The sequence below is a fragment of the Uranotaenia lowii genome, chromosome 3 (assembly GCF_029784155.1).
Source record: "Uranotaenia lowii strain MFRU-FL chromosome 3, ASM2978415v1, whole genome shotgun sequence".
Taxonomy (NCBI): Eukaryota; Metazoa; Arthropoda; class Insecta; order Diptera; family Culicidae; genus Uranotaenia; species Uranotaenia lowii.
This window is the reverse complement of record NC_073693.1, coordinates 257,150,368-257,168,317: the sequence shown is the minus strand read 5'-3', so window position 1 is coordinate 257,168,317 and position 17,950 is coordinate 257,150,368. Positions and strand designations below refer to the sequence as shown.

At 38.1% G+C, this 17,950-nt stretch overlaps 1 protein-coding gene across 2 annotated transcripts in view; it reads left to right on the top strand.

Moving 5' to 3' along the window:
• Positions 1 to 4,274: 4,274 nt before the first annotated feature.
• Positions 4,275 to 17,950, top strand: part of LOC129758470 (uncharacterized) — a 37,818-nt gene continuing 24,142 nt past the window's right edge. Inside the window, exons 1-5 of one of the 2 annotated variants that reach the window (XM_055755975.1) lie at positions 4,275 to 4,465; positions 4,531 to 4,763; positions 15,885 to 16,036; positions 16,100 to 16,121; positions 16,928 to 17,232. In XM_055755975.1, the coding sequence (XP_055611950.1) occupies positions 4,397 to 4,465; positions 4,531 to 4,763; positions 15,885 to 16,036; positions 16,100 to 16,121; positions 16,928 to 16,931 (480 nt within the window). In that variant the 5' untranslated portion in view covers positions 4,275 to 4,396 and the 3' untranslated portion in view covers positions 16,932 to 17,232. Of the gene's footprint in view, positions 4,466 to 4,530; positions 4,764 to 15,884; positions 16,037 to 16,099 lie in introns of those variants that run through there. The other variant, XM_055755974.1, reaches the window with a different exon arrangement.

Below are 17,950 nucleotides of genomic sequence, written 5' to 3'. Positions count from 1 at the left end.
AATCGTTTTCGTGTCTGTTCAGAATTTGATGATTGGGGGTGTCATCAGTCTCTATTTTGACGGATTAACGAGTTTTCTTGATAATAAAGGAAACAAAACACCTTTATAATATTTACATATGCTAGTTCATCAACTAAACCTTGATTTTTAACGTTTTATTTTTAAAATATTTATAATCGAAAAAAGAACTATGATGCTGCCTACATTTAGGGGCAAACATTGTAATAATTGCTAAATAGTTTGAGCTTCAAAATACAAATGAAATTTTACCTTCACACATTCCCCTAGGCCCTCCTACTATTTCCATTTTCATTTTTTCTTCAAAGTTAACGATTTGATAAGGTTCCTATCCATTTGTCCAAAACGGGCTTACTCTTGGAAAATGTCCTTATTTTTTAAATATCAAAAATTTATCATTAAATGACTATAAAAATAGCACTATAACTGTTCATATACAAAAAAAAGTTTTTCTTTCACATGCAACAACCCGTTTGCTTCTAAATGCTTTTTGATATCATCAGGAGAGCTGTTTGTTTGCAAGCCTTGGAAAAATAGATATTTTAAGATTTTGAAATAAGATTTTTACTAAAAGAAAAAAATTTCAAATACAAACCATTTTTTTTCTATTTGATACTCAATTTATAGGCTTTCAAACGTAGGAAACAGTTTTCAAAAATTCAAACGATAGACTAAGTTATTGATAATAATGTGTAAAAGTTTATTGTTGGTCAAATTTACCCAGGTGATCAAAGTTACCCCGTTTTACGGTACAAAGGTTAGATAGGAATAAAAGTGGAAGGTAGAAAGATCAATGCGAGAGCGCTTTGGGTCTAGGTATCTATTTTATAAGTAGTTGGTAGTTGGTACAGTTGATCTGAAGGAAGGGATTTTAAGATCCACTTCGACTTTACATGAAATTCATGTGTTAGTTATGTAGATGGAATCAATGTTGTTACTACAAGACGCACGTAGAATCGATGGGATGCATCAAAGTTTACGTGAGAAATCCCGTAGTATTAATTTCTTAATTATTTTGCGTATGTATGTATGTATGTATGTATGTATGATTCCCCCATCGGTAGCATGGTCCAGCCTATGTCTGTGTGGCTTGGCCTTCAAATTGCTTCTCAGGCTTCCACGGCCGATGGTTCGTCGAGGGGAGACATCCAGAAATTCAGAGGCCATTAAAATCCCTATTTCTAAATTATACTGCGTGTTCATAAAATCGATGATTTTTGCACTTAAACTTTTTTGGCCCCAAACGCCACATTTGAATCATGCTTGGAAAAACATCTAGGCCAAGCGTGATTCGCAGAAACTTGCGGTTCGAACGAACGAAAAGATGGCAGTGTGGTCGCTCAGATAAACTCCCTTAAACTCAGAACGGATCTATCAATGGATTGCCTTCTCAGTTTGTTATCATTGCGTTTCGATACAACCGAAGTTTGGTTGCGAATCGTTATGGTCGATAGATAAATAGCTTGATAGATAGCGTTACGATTCGGATAAAATTCGGGGTCGTACCCTTTTGGTGAATGGATAAAAATCGTACAAAAGAAAACTTATATTTTTTTCTCAGGAGACAATACGAAATATTCACTGACCTCAGCGGCCATTTTGTTCCACAATCTCTTCATCTCCGAGTCGTTCTACCATTCTTCTTCATCTTCGATAGGGCGGAATTGAAAGAAGTTGGGTAGGTTGATGTCCTTTTTGACAAAATCCACCCGTTGGCCCTATACCACTGAAGTACGTCCTAGCTGTAGTGGCAGCATGCCAAATCTGGCGAAAACTTTACTGGACCTTTGTGAGATCTAATGTACGAAAAAAAAAAACGTTTTTTAAGGCACTTCTCCTTGTACATTTCGGAGTCCATGGTCTTGTTTTTCACAAAAACCGGAGTTTTTTGTCCGCAGCGGCAAATACCTTGCCAGATCAAACACTTTCTTGCCAACTTATCGGCAAAACGAATTTGAACTTGGCGGGGACATCACCCCGACCAGTGGCTTTGTAAAATTTTTGGCCAGGAAGCCGCCCAGAATCAGATTTCACGATTTTTGAACCAGACCACGTCGGATTTTTGACGTGAGTGTCCAAATCAATTTTCGCCTCGCGGCTTCCATTACGTGTAACTTTATTGGAACAATCATTACGAAATTTTTAGCACTGATAGAAGAAACATTTCCGAACAAAGTACTGTCAAAACATTTCAGATCTGGCAATTAGGAGCGCTATGGTATAATAAACAGTGCGTCCAGATTTTGGATGATCCATGCTTTAGTTTCTCTCTTTGGCCTATTGAGTTTTCACTCATATTACAACGCCTTTAGGATATTGAACTTTTGTCATTCTGGTGCCTCAATTTTTACAAATAGTTGTTGTTTGAAAGGGCACAGAAGGAAGAACTGCCTCATATGGGGGGTTTTGGTGACAAAATTTTTGCCATTTTTGCCCATTGTCCATTGCCCATTTTTGCTTGAAAAATGCATACTACACAGAATAGTGAAAAAAATGGTACTATCTCATAATTAGGGTTTCAGTTCTTTTATATTAATAGTTTCATTTCAATTCATTACTATCGAAAATAAGCCCTAAAAGTGATAAGTTTTTCTTAATTAAATAAAACGAATGAGGTATTTTGAAGGATTTATTTAAAAAAAAAACTTGTTTGGGGCTCAAATCTGTTTGTGTTTTGTTTAAGGAAATTTTGAATTTCAATTCCGAATCTGAATTCTGCATTTTGAACCTGAAGAAAAATTTTGAATTCCTATCCTGACAGAAAATTCCGAATGGTGAAACTCTGATATCTAATTTCTGGATCACCATTATGGAACTTTTTAAAGTTTCAATTCGGCATAAGAATAAACAATAAAAATTTCAAATCTAAATTTTAGAAATGGTTTGTTATTTTAAAATTTTTTAATATTCCGGAATGAATGGTTTCAAACATGTAAAATGAATCTTATTTTAATTTTAAATGCGAAACCAAGATTTGGATCAAGATTTTGTCCAATAATGAATCAAACTGAAAATCAAAAATTATAAACATGATTCAGACTCCACAATCCGGTCACAGGCAACAAATTAAGATTTATGAAAAAAAAAATTGGTACCAGAGCATCGGAAATTATTCAAACCTTAGCTCAACAGATATTTTTCCGCACTTATCCAGGCAGGAAAAATCGGGACTATTTTATCTAAAAACCTTGCAGAATTAGGGCATTCGATTTCAAAGTTTACAACCCAAAATCTTGGCAATATCCATGCAAGTTTAGGAATTCTTTAATTTAAATCAAGGAAAAAAACTCGATAGTTTGTTTACATCGAACACACCAAGCCGGTTTATTTGGATAAACTTTGTTAAAAATAATAGTTTTGAAGGAAAAATTCAAAATTCTTATCAAGCAATTTAAATTTTTCTTCAAATTTGCAAATAAGTTAAAACATTCGGGCAAAATCCGGGCCATCAGGCAACCTTAGTGAGTCTATTCTTTTTTAAAATTCAAAATTGTAGACTAAGGACTGTACCCAAAATTCATGCACCAACTTATTATGTGAAAAACTTCTGATAGCGTTTTTCGAGTACAGTCTTAAAGTTTCTATCAACAACTGAGAAAATTTCAAAAATCTATAGTAGAATTATGGACCTGGGATAAGATTTCGAGGTTTTGGTCTTAGATCTGAGTCGAGATTGTAACTCTTGGTCTTGATTAACTTAAATCGTTCATCGAAATTAAATTATGAATTTAATTTTTTTTTTTTAATTTCGAGTTTAGAGAAGAACATGCTTAACCTTTTTAGGACCCTCATGGGGAGGTTTAACCCCCAAAACACCCCCATTCCTACGGCCATGCTAACACCTGATTTCCTTCCATTAATTCTACTGATTTGTGAGCCTTATTCGACATTGTGTTTTAAAGATATCCGATAAAACCTTTTCTATATTGTTATTTATGCTAAACAACATACATGTGCCAAATGTTTGCAAAAATTAGCCAACAACACTTACATTTACATATATCTTCGTAGTTACATCATACATTGATAACACCATAATGAATACTTTTTGCGCCAAGTTCAAGAATGAAGAAATACCCGAGCGTATCGAAAGCAGCGCTCGCTGCTGATTTGGATTACAATTACAAAACAAAGCTGCAAAAGTGCCAATTCCGACAAAAAGGTATACGTAGTTACCTATTACGTCGCCGCCGGCCGCCATGTAACTTAGGCGCTGATTCTACGTGACATTCAGTCGATGTTAATTAATGTCTACGAGTGGCGTCCCCTCCACATTGCGTGACCCGTTAGCCAAATAATGACCAAATAAGTTAATAAAACTGCTCATCTTTGCTTAAGAAGTGCGTTTTTGGTGTGTGTTCTTTTATATTTGGAAATCATGCGGAATCTGATTCTGGCCGTTTGTGCAACGTGGCTGGTGCTGGTTATTTGCCAATCGGAGGCGAAGGTAAATTTTGATTCAAGAGTATGATCGAATTTGGAAACGGTGTTTAATATGTTATGAAACGACAGCCCCAAGGATGCTCCAGATGTGCAGAATCTTACGAGAAGGATGGAGACAAGTGTTGTGACGATTGTGAGCCCTGTAGGTCCAGCTTCAATATGGAACAACCACCGGATGGTGATTGCAAGAAGCCAAAAAACTACCAGTTTGCTGTCCAACATATCAAAACCCACTGCAAGGAAGAGCATCGGGGATCCTTGGATGCCGACTTCGAAGGACCTCCAGAGCAGCCATGCAAAAAGTAAGTAACAGTCGTATTGGGCTGGTAAACTCAAAGTAGGGACAGGGCTACAATGAGCTACAGTATTTAGACGGGTTTCCTTTTCTTCTACGCCTATTAAAGGGTGATACGGTCAAAATTTGGCCAAGGGAAAACGCGTGTAAATCGGTGGAATCGTTTATTCAAAAAATCAAATTAAATTTCTTTTTCAAGTTTAATTAGTATAAAATTCAGGAAAAATATTCAGTTAGGCTTGTACAGCCACCTTGTCCACCTTCTTCGCCGAAGAAAGCCAGTTTGCCTTGAACTGCTGCTCGTCCTTAGCAGTTTTTTTTTGTTCTTCTTTAGGTTCCGCTTGACAATAGCCCAGTATTTCTCAATTGGGCGGAGCTCTGGCGTGTTGGGAGGGTTCTTGTCCTTGGGAACCACCTGCACGTTGTTGGCGGCGTACCACTCCATGGCCTGTTTACCGTAATGGCAAGATGCCAAATCCGGTCAAAACAGTACGGAACAACCGTGTTTCTTCAGGAAAGGGCAGCAGACGTTTATTCAAACACTCTTTCACGTAAATTTCTTGGTTGACAGTCCCGGAAGCTATGAAAATACTGCTTTTAAAGCCACAGGTACAGATGGCTTGCCAAACCAGATATTTCTTCGCGAACTTTGACAGTTTCATGTGCTTGAAAATATCTGCTACCTTTCCCCTTTCTTTTGCCGTATAAAACTCCTGTCCCGGAAGCTGCTTGTAGTCGGCTTTGACGTAGGTTTCGTCGTCCATTACGCAGTCAAACTTCGTCAGCATCGTCGTGTACAGCCTCCGGAATCGCGCTTTGGCCTTCATATTTTGTTTATCATCACTACCTTCTTGTAAGTCGATAGTCCGGCTCGTTTTTTGGCTCGATGCCCGGTTGTAGACGATACACCCAGCTTATTTGCGGTATCTCGGAGAGAGAGGTTAGGGTTTCGCTTGAAACTACCGGCAACTCTCTTTGTCGTCTCAGCGGCTTCCGGTTTTCGATTTCCCGCCGATCCAGACTTCCTGGCTGTCAACAAACGTTCCCCAAACACTTTAATTACATTTGTAACGGTTGATTTGGCAACTTTTAGCAATTTTGCCAGCTTTGCGTGCGAGTAGCTCGGATTTTCGCGATGCGCGAGCAAAATTTGATACGGTGCTCTTCTTCTTTGGACGGGATTTTGACAACTGAAGAGTGAATTCCAAAATCAAAATAGGATCAACATTCTACACACACACACCTTCAAAATGAGGGGTGTTCAGGTTTTTTAAATGCAAAATTGAAAGAAATACGTCAAGTTGATATTGACCAAATTTTGACCGTATCACCCTTTATGCCTCTATGGGGTACTGAATTTTCTCAACATCGTGACTGTTTCCAATTCTTCAAATTGGAATTGCAATAGCATTTTTCAACGTTTCTATCTACATTTTTACCAATTTCGAAATTGTATTTATAAGTGGGCTAGCTGACCTGGTGTGCTTTATAAACTGCTTAGAAAAAATAAGTTTGTTTAAATTTTTTTATCTAAAAGACTTTCATTTCAATTAAATTTCTACATAATTCGAAAGCGAACTTTTTTCATTACGTGAATCTCAATGTAACTCGATTCGGAATTTGTTCAGAATTGCCCCTGACGGCTTCAGGGATAGCATCAGATATTTCTCGATAGCAATTAACTAAACTCGTTCATTCACAACATTACAAAGTGGACTGTATTTCTTACTTTAACATTCTACTAATTCTAAGTGGACTTCTGTCACAATACACTAGCTGGCCAATCAGGCCTCGGACTCTGCCCATTCTGGGCTTCTAACACAGGCAACTCTGGCCGCTTACTTGTGATCCTTACTCTAGGATGGCTGGTCGGGAAAAGAGGTCGAACCAAGGACCAACTTTGGCTCGATCCTGGTAGGATCATCTTCGGTACCGATGATACCCGATGTTATTTTGGCGCGCATAATTGCCGTTAAAGCCAGCAGCATGGCGATGCTTATACTGGGCCCTTTTTGAAGCTTAGGGTGGTTCAATTAGATCTTCTCGTTCCAGAACATTCCGCCCGCCTTGAAATACGACGGGACGTACGAATTTCGAAACCTGATTCCCATCGATTAGCGCCGCCGCCGTGACTGCACTGTCTGCCGTACGTTGGATGTTGCAGAGTGTAGAACCTCCGCCCGCCGTTCACCTCACCACGTTCACCAGATCTGGCGCCCTTTGTAGACACGTAACGTTTTCTTGACCTTGTTGTTCGGATGCCAACCACTTTCCAGTATAACAGCAACCACTCTCGTTGGCCGACCTCGTCTAATAGCTCTGATTCTGGGTGCGTGTAAAAGGAAGTATCACTTTCAAATTTAAACTATTTATTTAAGTATACTTGACCTTTGAAAGTGAGCACTGATCTGATTCCCATGACCACGATCAGCGCTCCAATGCTGACTCAGTGCTGACTTGAAGCTCAAATTCTGCCTCCGCCAGTTTTTCAGCCCATAATCGTCTTTTAGACCATCCAACAGTTGAGAAAAAAACATTCTAGTTCCCAGACTCTACTGACTCAAATCATACTCATAATGTAGCTGAACAACTGCTTCAAGCAGTTCCATAATACTGACGCAATTCAATACTCGGCCCAACGCAAATACTCTTACTCTTACACGGCAAATCAATACAATACTAAATATTACTTTAGGCAGACCTTAATTTTTATATTTGATGACCAACCAATGAGGGGCAAACCCAAAAAACGCAAAATAACTTTTCACGTCAACAATTCCATGCGGACCAATCGAAACCAGGGCATTAAAGTACAAATCTTTCAGTGACATCGAATGTATATATTTATTCATCCATTATATAAGGGTACCTGCATGGATGCAAGTATGGTGCTTCCCCGAACAAAACATGCACCGTGATTTTTTAAAACACTCCTTTGCAAAATGCCTTTGATTGAAGCAATTGAAACACAATCGTTTCGCAATTACAAAGTCGAGGCGAACCTTCGCAGCCAACCTTTTGAATCCTGTACAATCATGCAACAAATGCGGCGAAGAGCAGAAATGGCACCCCGAATTTTTCAGCTGTTTTGTTGGGCAGGCAGCATCGAACGTGATTTCAATATTGGCCGGTACACGACCCGTACCAGCATCGTACAGACCAGCCGTTTCTTCGAGTGCTCTGATTGCAGAGGAATATGCGTTGAGCGACTCATTACGCTGCGTTAAGGGCACCCGATTCCTCTGATACACTGTGTCCGCCACAGCCCGCTCGTGTTTCAGGAGCTCTAGTGTCGACCTGATCCAAATTTGACAGGCCTTGCTTGTTACCACGTTCAGCTTTGCCACAGCCATAGCAGCTCCAAACAGTTGCACGTGGAAGTTTGTAATCATCGGATCCCTCACAAACGGCTGTCTCGTCGCATTGGTGAACTTTACTGACCGCTTCACCTGACGCTTATAAGAATGGTGACCAGTTTTGTTCACGCCCATTTCGGATTTCTTTCCTTGTACAATACGGCCTGTAGAGTAAAACGAATTGCCAATTTCATAATTCTGTTTACTAAGCACCACTTCAAATCAAACACAATACGAAAACCGAAACAATAACAAACACAACCTTCTATTCACTTAAGGGCATCTGATCCACTTCGTCAGATCCCTCTCAGACTCTAAACCTGCCTTGAAGCCATAGATCAATCAATACTTTAATATGACAAAAATCGACTTCCATCCAATATGGATTGCAACACTTTCGAACCATCCGATATTTCTTCTATGCGTCTACAAAGGAATCACCTTGATGCATACAGAAGCTTAGGATGCTGGACTGCAACTTATTTGCCTTCCCGGTCACACCATCAATCCACCGTTTATTGAAACGCTGGTTGAGATGTGGCACCTCACTGGTAGAAAAAACTTTTCTTGCTTATGCCGTCCAGATTTCGCTTGCCGAAATCGATTGAAGTACCAAATATGCAATCCATTTAATCTATTTCCCAAACTGACTCATTCAAGGCTCAATGGCTTAACAAACTACTCTCAACGACACAATTCTGAATGTTGCTGTCACTAACAACAACGACTCACGCAAACTAAATAAATCTTCCGTACACAATTCTCGATACTGTTCCAAACTGACTCATTCAAGCCTCAAGGGCTTAACAAACTACTCTTACCACCACAATTCCAAATGTTGCTTTCACTAACAACGACGACTCACGCAAACTAAGTAAATCTTTTGCTCTCAAGTCAAATAGTTTTCAAACTCGTTTTTCATCACGCTTGAGTAACAACATCTAAGATGGACCTCTGATCCATATGATCAGGCATTCCCAACAGGCGATTGCTCACAACCACATTTCAGCAACGTCAATACCTACATGCTTGTCCTAGACCCAACGCGTCAATAAGGTGACGGTGTCTAGGATGGGCCTCTGATCCCAATGATCAGGAACTCCCGGCATGTAAGTCAATATACCTCGTGTGGGGCGTACATGCTTGTCCTAGACCCAACGCGTCAATTAGATGACGGTGTCTAGGATGGGCCTCTGATCCCAGTGATCAGGCATTCCCGGCATGCCATTCTTGCGACTTCCATTGTCACAAGTACTTTAAATCGACGCAACTGACTCCATACGCCTCAAATCGAAAACAACACTTTCCATTTTGGAGCACATGCTGTACAAATAACCAACCATAATCTTCAAAGCTCTCACACGAGGTAGACACCACTGTTGCTTTGAACGACAAATATGAAGCAATCCCTTGAAAAGACGACATTATTGAATTGAGGCATCGTAAATTCTTCTCAATATAACTCTTACGCTACTCCAAAAACTATGACTTGATCCAATATAACTCTCCACCTCGCTATCACATCCAAATGCGATAGTGGTTGAGACACGCCTGGTATTTCTGATCCCGAACCTTGAACAAAAAAACTTCAATCCAAATCCAAATGCGACAATTGCCAATCATCAACAAATATTGCTCAACGCAACTAGGTTTTTCCTTTTAGGTTTTATAACCAATAATTTTATAGATGCGACTTTTGCTTGACTGTTGACATTTTCTCACTCAAAAAATTGAAGTAGCCACCATAATAGTGCTTGTCATTCAAGGCCTTCAAATATCCACAGAAATCAACGACACTCTTTTGGATTACGTTTAGGAACAATTTCCTCATGCTTAAGCTCCTTATACTGTTTCGCAATAAGTATGGTTTAAACTTAAAATATGAAAAACAACAAATAAATCGATTGATTGCATTTGCAGCTCCAAAGCCCACAACTGTTTCAAAGAAATTGATACCAATAAATTTTTAGTTTACCAATTTTCGCTTAAAAATTAGATACATAATCAAAATAATATCAATCTATGTTTAAATGCTCAGACGGATTTTCCTTTATCCTTCAATGACCAAGCAATTGATTGTACGCAACTTTTATTCAACTTAGTATTGTTGATTATTTATCGATTCTATCACTCACTCAACCACCTTGAGCCAGTCACAAATTTTGTACTGCTATGGTGATACTGTTTCCGGAATATTGTAAATTTAATAGCAAAACAATGGCAAGGTTGGACTTTACCTGCAATTATTAATTTGCGACTAATCAGCTGCCTCAAGAACCTTGAATGCTTAATTCCGGTAACCAATTTCCTGTCCGCATACACCGCCATTCTCATCCGAACGTCGATCGGGAAGAACCTGATGTAAACTCTGAAGAAGGCGATGTTTTCCCCAATGTTGTAGGGAAACAGGAGAGCACACCATCTCACAAATGACAAATAACCAACTTTTATGCTCGCTGTTAAGCGACGAGTAAACTTTTTCACAACATACATTGCGATCCAAGCCGTAACAACAAATTCAACCCGACGAAACACTTAAACGAATTAATGAAAAGCGAATAAATTTTCATCAACCGCGCACAACATCACTCTACACCAACACTGTTTATTTTCCTTATGACGTTTCTCCTTTGAACCATTTTCCAATCGTTCCTACCTTTTAGAACCAAGGTGAACACATAGCAGAGTGGTGAATTTCGGGAAGATAGATGATCCAAAAGACTAGCCGAGAAATGTAAGTAGGTTGAATTTTTTGGCGAAGCTTTCTGTGGAAAATCAATTGTATTCAGCGCTAATAGGAAACGTACAATGCCAAGTTAACGAAACCAATATTTCAAACAATCTATGAACTTCCAAATGACGAATTCTTAATCACATAATAAATTGATTTATAAAGCTAACTTACACAACCCATCATACTTAGATCAACATGGTTTTCCGCATTCAAATTATGGTTTTGGTGGTGAATTTCAAGTTTGACGTTTTCCTCCAAAACATTTTCGAGATAATGTTTCAATTTTTCATCCTCAATTCCATTACTATTCTCATGTTGATTAACTAGTGTCTTTATAATGGGATTTGTAGCGACAGTAAATGAATGAACGGCCAGGACATTAACGAAAGCTGAAGTAACATAATTCGAATGATTCTCAAGGTAATGTACCACAAAGTAAACTTACTCTCTTTCACGATTCAAGTGCCCAAATTATTTAACGAAGTTATGAAGAAACGACTTTCAACAATCAACTTTGTCTTCAGATTTGCTTTTTTCTGTAGACTGGGTGGCACAAACGAAAACCATTTTGCAAAGGCTAGACAGCTCGAAATCACATACGCTTTCACACAAATTCCAAGTACAAAACTCTCGTACACACAATCTGATGCATATCTCTTGTAGATAATCTGGCTCGATAGGACCAAAATGTTCAGATTTGCCCCTGACGGCTTCAGGGATAGCATCAGATATTTCTCGATAGCAATTAACTAAACTCGTTCATTCACAACATTACAAAGTGGACTGTATTTCTTACTTTAACATTCTACTAATTCTAAGTGGACTTCTGTCACAATACACTAGCTGGCCAATCAGGCCTCGGACTCTGCCCATTCTGGGCTTCTAACACAGGCAACTCTGGCCGCTTACTTGTGATCCTTACTCTAGGATGGCTGGTCGGGAAAAGAGGTCGAACCAAGGACCAACTTTGGCTCGATCCTGGTAGGATCATCTTCGGTACCGATGATACCCGATGTTATTTTGGCGCGCATAATTGCCGTTAAAGCCAGCAGCATGGCGATGCTTATACTGGGCCCTTTTTGAAGCTTAGGGTGGTTCAATTAGATCTTCTCGTTCCAGAACAGAATTCTTTTCTGAAAAATCTTGATTAAGAATTTGTTTTTAAATTAATCTCTCTCATTCAAAATGAACCTTTGTTATAGGGATATTTTTATTACCTGACAATTTGCGCTGGGGGTCTTCAGATCTTCCCCAAAATTGAAAATTGGGGTAATTTTTACGACTTAAAAACACATGTAAATAAAATAAAACCATATTTCAAAGCTACATAACTTTATTATTTTTCATCAGAAAACATGAAATAGCACATCAAAATACATCGAAATTTTACCAGCTTTTCAAATAAAATATTTAAAACTTTTTTAGTAATAACCTTAAACATGAAAAATTGTGAATAAGCTTTAAATGGTGTCTAAAAGTACCGTCTGCATCACTGAATATTCTGCAAATGATACCATTGTATAGCCCAATGATTATGATGCAACTTTCATCTGAAGACACCAAAGTGGGCCAATAACTCTTTTAAGAGTTATAAAAGAAATAATGACAATAATTTTTTTTTTGCATCGAAAACAATCAATGGTCGAACAACTGCACTCACATAAGAAGGTAGCTCGCGCTTCTAATAACATGCTAACAAAAGTACTTATCAGAGCAGGTAAAAAACACTATTTTCGTGCTTTGTATAGTATTTGTAGCAAAACTGATTTCAAGTTTCAACCAATAATCTAAATATCATATTGTTAATGTAATGGGAATGTTGCTTTTACAGCCTAAATATATACTGTATCCATTAACTTTTCGATCGAAGATCATTGTAAAGCAGGGTGAGCAAACCGCGGCCCTCGAGACATGTTTGTGCGGGCCGCGAAGCTTTTCTCACTTAAAATATATTTCACGATTTTATTTCTAGATTGTTATTTATCTTAAAATAGCAGTCTTTACTAAAAAAAAAGATTCATCAATAACTTGATATACACGTCACTTGTTTGCAGTTGCATTTGTCTCATAATCATCCAGATTATTGACATTTTTTTAGGATTTTAATTTTTTATTGAGTTTTTTTAAAGGAATATATGCAATATTATATATTGGAAAAACGTAATATAGGAGTTAAATAGTTAAGTTATTATTTTTAGTTTCAAGTAAAGTTAAAATTGTATGATTAAGTGTAATATTTTTATTCTTAATTAATGATGGAAATGAGGAAAGTTTTATATTAAAGACTGGGAGAACGATTATAAATTTTTTGTCGACATAACTCAGCGACAAATTCTTATTTCTCGACAAATATAATATCTTTAATCCTGTTGTTCAACCCGAAATGTTTGTAACGAATACACAGGGGAACAGAACTTTTGGTGCTTATGTTTCAATAACTGATTTTGTGAGATTTTGGTGTCCTGAATTCAAAACAATTTACAGATTTCGTCTATCACTTCTAGTGTCTTTGATATGACGTGTGAAAATTTTCAAATTGATCAGGTTTTAAATCGATCTTTCATAACTGATAAACCACGAATTCTACATAAAAAACAAATGCTGATTTTCAATCACTTGCCAAAATATTCTTGTTTCAAAGATACAACGCTTTCAAAAATTGAATTCTACAATTTATAGAAATTCAAAATAAAATATCAATTACAACTTTTTCTGACATCATTAAAGACAATTATTGAAAATTGGATGATAAACATTTGAATTTTTTCAACTACTTTGTTGAAGACTGCAAAATGATTTGACTCACGGTTTTAAAAATATAAAAGATGATTAAATTAAGTTTATCTTTTCTATAATTTTTTTAATAATTTCCATTTTTGCAGGTTTGCATAAAAAATAATAGAAAGAAAACTTCCCTAACCTTTTTCTCAGAACCCAAAATAACTTGTTGTCTTGTGTTTTGTGTGATGCTATTTTCAAAAATTTCATAGCAAATCATGCCAAACATTGATTAAATTTAGTGATTTTACTTCTAAATTAGCAATCCACATTACAAAAGTTTGAAGATTTCCTTTGATCCAAAAACTTTCAAATGTCCCAATGCCGATTTCTTGCTCGTCCACGCTTCCTCAGGAGTCATCAATTCCAGTTGACTCGCAGAACTTCGGTTGACCAAGTATGCCGCGGTTGACACGGCCTCCGCCCAAAAACGTTTGTCCAACCCGGCATCGTTCATCATTGTCCTGGCCTTCTCGACGAGTGTTCGGATCATCCGTTCGGAAACTCCATTTTGCTCTGGAGTATACGGACAGGATGTTTGATGGATGATACCTTCTTTGTTCAGCAATCGTTTTATCGCCTCGTTGACATATTCGGTCCCATTATCCGTTCGCAAAATCTTCAGGGCTCGTCCCGTTTGTCGCTCAACCATCGATTTGAATTTCTTTAAAACGTTGACCACCTCAGCCTTCGATTTCAGGAAATAGACAAATACTTTCCGCTCGAAGAAAAACTTTCGCGCGCATGCTTGCCTTTTGCGCACTCCACACAGTCGAAATGGTTTTGCTTGAAATGAAAACCGCTCACCATGCCTTCGAACTTCCGCATACCATTCTGGTTCAGATGACCAAGCCGTCGGTGCCAGATGCTTGCTTCAGTTGTTAAAAACGACATCTCACCACCATGCGTGCGATTCAATTTGTACAGACCGTCGACTTCAGTACCAGATGCAATAATTTCGCCGTCGTCGTCTTCCACCTTGCAGCCACTTGCGTTGAATGTAACGGTAAGCCCTTTCTTGCAAATCTTGCCGATTGAAAGAAGATTGGTTGCCAAATCTGGAACAAGCACCACATCTCGAATTTCGATTGGTCCTTCTGCTAGTTCGAGATTCACCAACTCTTTTGCGACTGACATCATGCGCCTTGGTTGTTGGCCGTGTCCACCGATTGCTCGTACGTCTCCAACCTCTTGAAGTTCGCTGTGCTCCTCGTCATGTGACAACTTGCTGCCGAATCGAAAAACCAGTCTTGATCATATCCTTTTCGAACGGCCAACATAGCAGAGCTTTCTTCGATTTCGTTTTGTTGCTTTGTTTCACATGCTGGGGACAATCAGCAGCGAAATGGCCAAGACCTCCGCAAGAAAAACACCGTTTTTCTTTCTTGAATCCAACGCCGCTCTTCGGTCGCCTTTGCTTCTGCTTCGTGAAAAGCGCTTCTTCGGTTTGAGCGCCATCTATCGGCCACCTGACATCCTGGAGAACCTTCGCCTTGATAACGTCCGCCGTAAGTTCGATCCCAGATGCTTGGAGTCCCATAATCATCGGATTGTAATATGATGGGAGCCCCTTGAGTAGCAACGACCCTAGCCATTGGTCGTTCACCTCAAATCCGATCTCGCTCAGATTATTTGCCGTTGTCACCAATTCGTCCACGTAGTCTTCAACGGAACCATGCTGCTCCAGCTTCACCGATGTCAAACGATCCAGTAAGCCACACCTTCGAAGACGACCGTTATCTTGAAACGCCCTCTGGAGTCGTTCCCATGCGTCCCTCGCGCCGTTTGCCTTCTGCACGATGCTGTAGTTGTTTTTTGTCACTCCCCCTCCCACCATCCCGAGATTTTTCAATACCAGGTGTCAAAAGAAGGATTTCAAATTTGTTCTGGCCTTATTTTGTATGGTTGAATAAGCGTCTATAGTTGCTCGAAACCAGGAGAATTTAAAAATAACATATCTTTTAAAAACATATCCATTAACCACCTATCCTTTTGAACTTGGATTTAACTATAATAAACATAAAAAAAATGTGATCAAGCCAATAAAAAATAATAGCCATTTTTTTAAATTTATTATACTTGATGTTTTGTCAACCGCAAAATATAGAAAAATATTTGCCAAACCCTTGACATGAACATTTGTAAAAAGAATCTCATAATTATTTAATTTGTTTAAATTTGAAGGCTTAAGATGCATTCTACGAACAATTTACTCATCATCCACAAATCAACATCACTTACTTGTTCTTCTTCGTTTCAGATACTACAACAATTACTTCAAAATACAAAAGCCTCATTCGCCCCCGTGCCCGGAAGAGATGGATTATCATGACTTTGAAATTGCTGCCCCGGTCGTCCCAAAACGATGCAAATCTTTGAAGCTGACAGCTAAAATTGACCACCATCCGAGACGTTCGTTCAATTCTGATAACAAAATAATCACAACATGTACTAATCGAATTTCCCCAATTACAGATTGCGCCTGTGAACATTGCACGTATGTAAAGTATCCAAATACAACAGTTTCTAGGAACAGTATCAGTGAAAATTGTAAATCAAACATTCGAGTGAAGCGTTCAATAAAACAGAACGCTCACCAAAGAAAATTACCCAGAAATCTTGGTTCAAAACAAAATCTTCTGAAACGATCAATGATAAATGAGAACGTTTTCCAGAAAGAAGGGTATATTTGTCGTTGTGTTCCGGAGAGTGAAAAAAATAAATTGTTCTGCACACCAAATGAAACTTCGGGACCTGTAGCACAAAATTTAACTCAAACAAATTCAAACAATACCCTTGATGTAGATCCTATGTATGTGGGATCGGCGTTGCCACCTTCATACGAAGAAATTCAAGAACAACTGCAAAAAGCTACAGTCACGGGTGAAACCGAAACGATACCCGAAATGCTTAAAAATTTCATTGGCATATATTATGATATTTACAAAGATAATCGAGAGCCTAAAAATTATTCATTGTTAATAAAATATGGTACCAAAAAACCAAAAATAGACGAATATGGACTACGTACGTTCGAAATTGAACCAATTGATGGGTTTTATGAACCATCTGCGTTGAACAGTTTTGCTAGCTTTTCAAATAAGCTTATTGGTCAATTTATTGATATTTCACGGGGTCAACCTTTCGCCAACAAACGCGTCGCGTCCAGCAATAGAAATTCTATAATCAAACATTTTCCATTCAAACGCAATCAGAAACGTCAATGCAGCATTCGAGAATCACCCGACGAAGCATGGTCTGATGAGTAAGTTTCAGTAATCTAGTTTATTTTATTTATTTTAGTTAAGCCAACCTGACTTCGGTGCAGAACGAACGACTCGGACAAAGAGACTGACGACCATCGAGAGACTGAATCGGTTATGTTTGACTGGATGAGAAATCTACAGAATTGTTTTGTCAACTTCAACACGACGCATTAATGTTTATTTCTAAGACAATTTATAGGACTGCAATTTCTCCAGAAACCAATCTACTGTGGTTTTGCCAAATGAAATAAAACTATTTTAATTGAATTTGTGTTACATCGAGTAGCATCTCATTTATTTTTTATTTGTTGGTAGTTTTTACTCCGGAACAATATCAATAAAACAACAAAAATCTATACGCTTATTATTTTATTTACCCATTGCATATATCACATATCAGAGACAAAATCATGTTGCAAACTAATCTTACAGCTATTTCATGAACACACTAAGATTGCAATTTATCCGCTCAGGACCATGATCCTCTGAACTACACGAAAACAGCACAAAATGATACTTGAACTGCCAAAAATGAAAGAGTTTCCTCGGGTACAGGGAGATAGCTAACCGAATCTCGTAGCACTCCATTTTTTTTCTAAAATTGAATGACCTTTTTTCGAATACTCGAAATTCGATCTAATTCAGAGCAGCGATTTCCTGTAATATTGATACCGGCAAATAACTATCTAAACACTCAGATTTCAATCTTTCTGCTTGGAATAGTGATCCTCCGAACCACAGGAAAGTTGCTCAATTTTTACGAAATTCGAACTAAAGACCACCGTGACACTTCATTTCTACTGTAATTAAGGATGCCTTTTCGACGAGTGCACAGGAACTTGAACTATCCCCGTGAATTCAAGGCAATGTTCTCCTGTATCACTGTAGGCACCTTCCTTGTCAAATTTTTTGTCTCTTTCTGACTTATATTGAAAAACAATAGGATTGTTGTTCTTTTTTTCACATGTACACACAATTTTCAAATGGCAATCATCTCAACTCGTAATTTTTGGCGGTTATTTGTTGTCTTCTTTTTTTTTATTTACAAAGCAACAGAGTA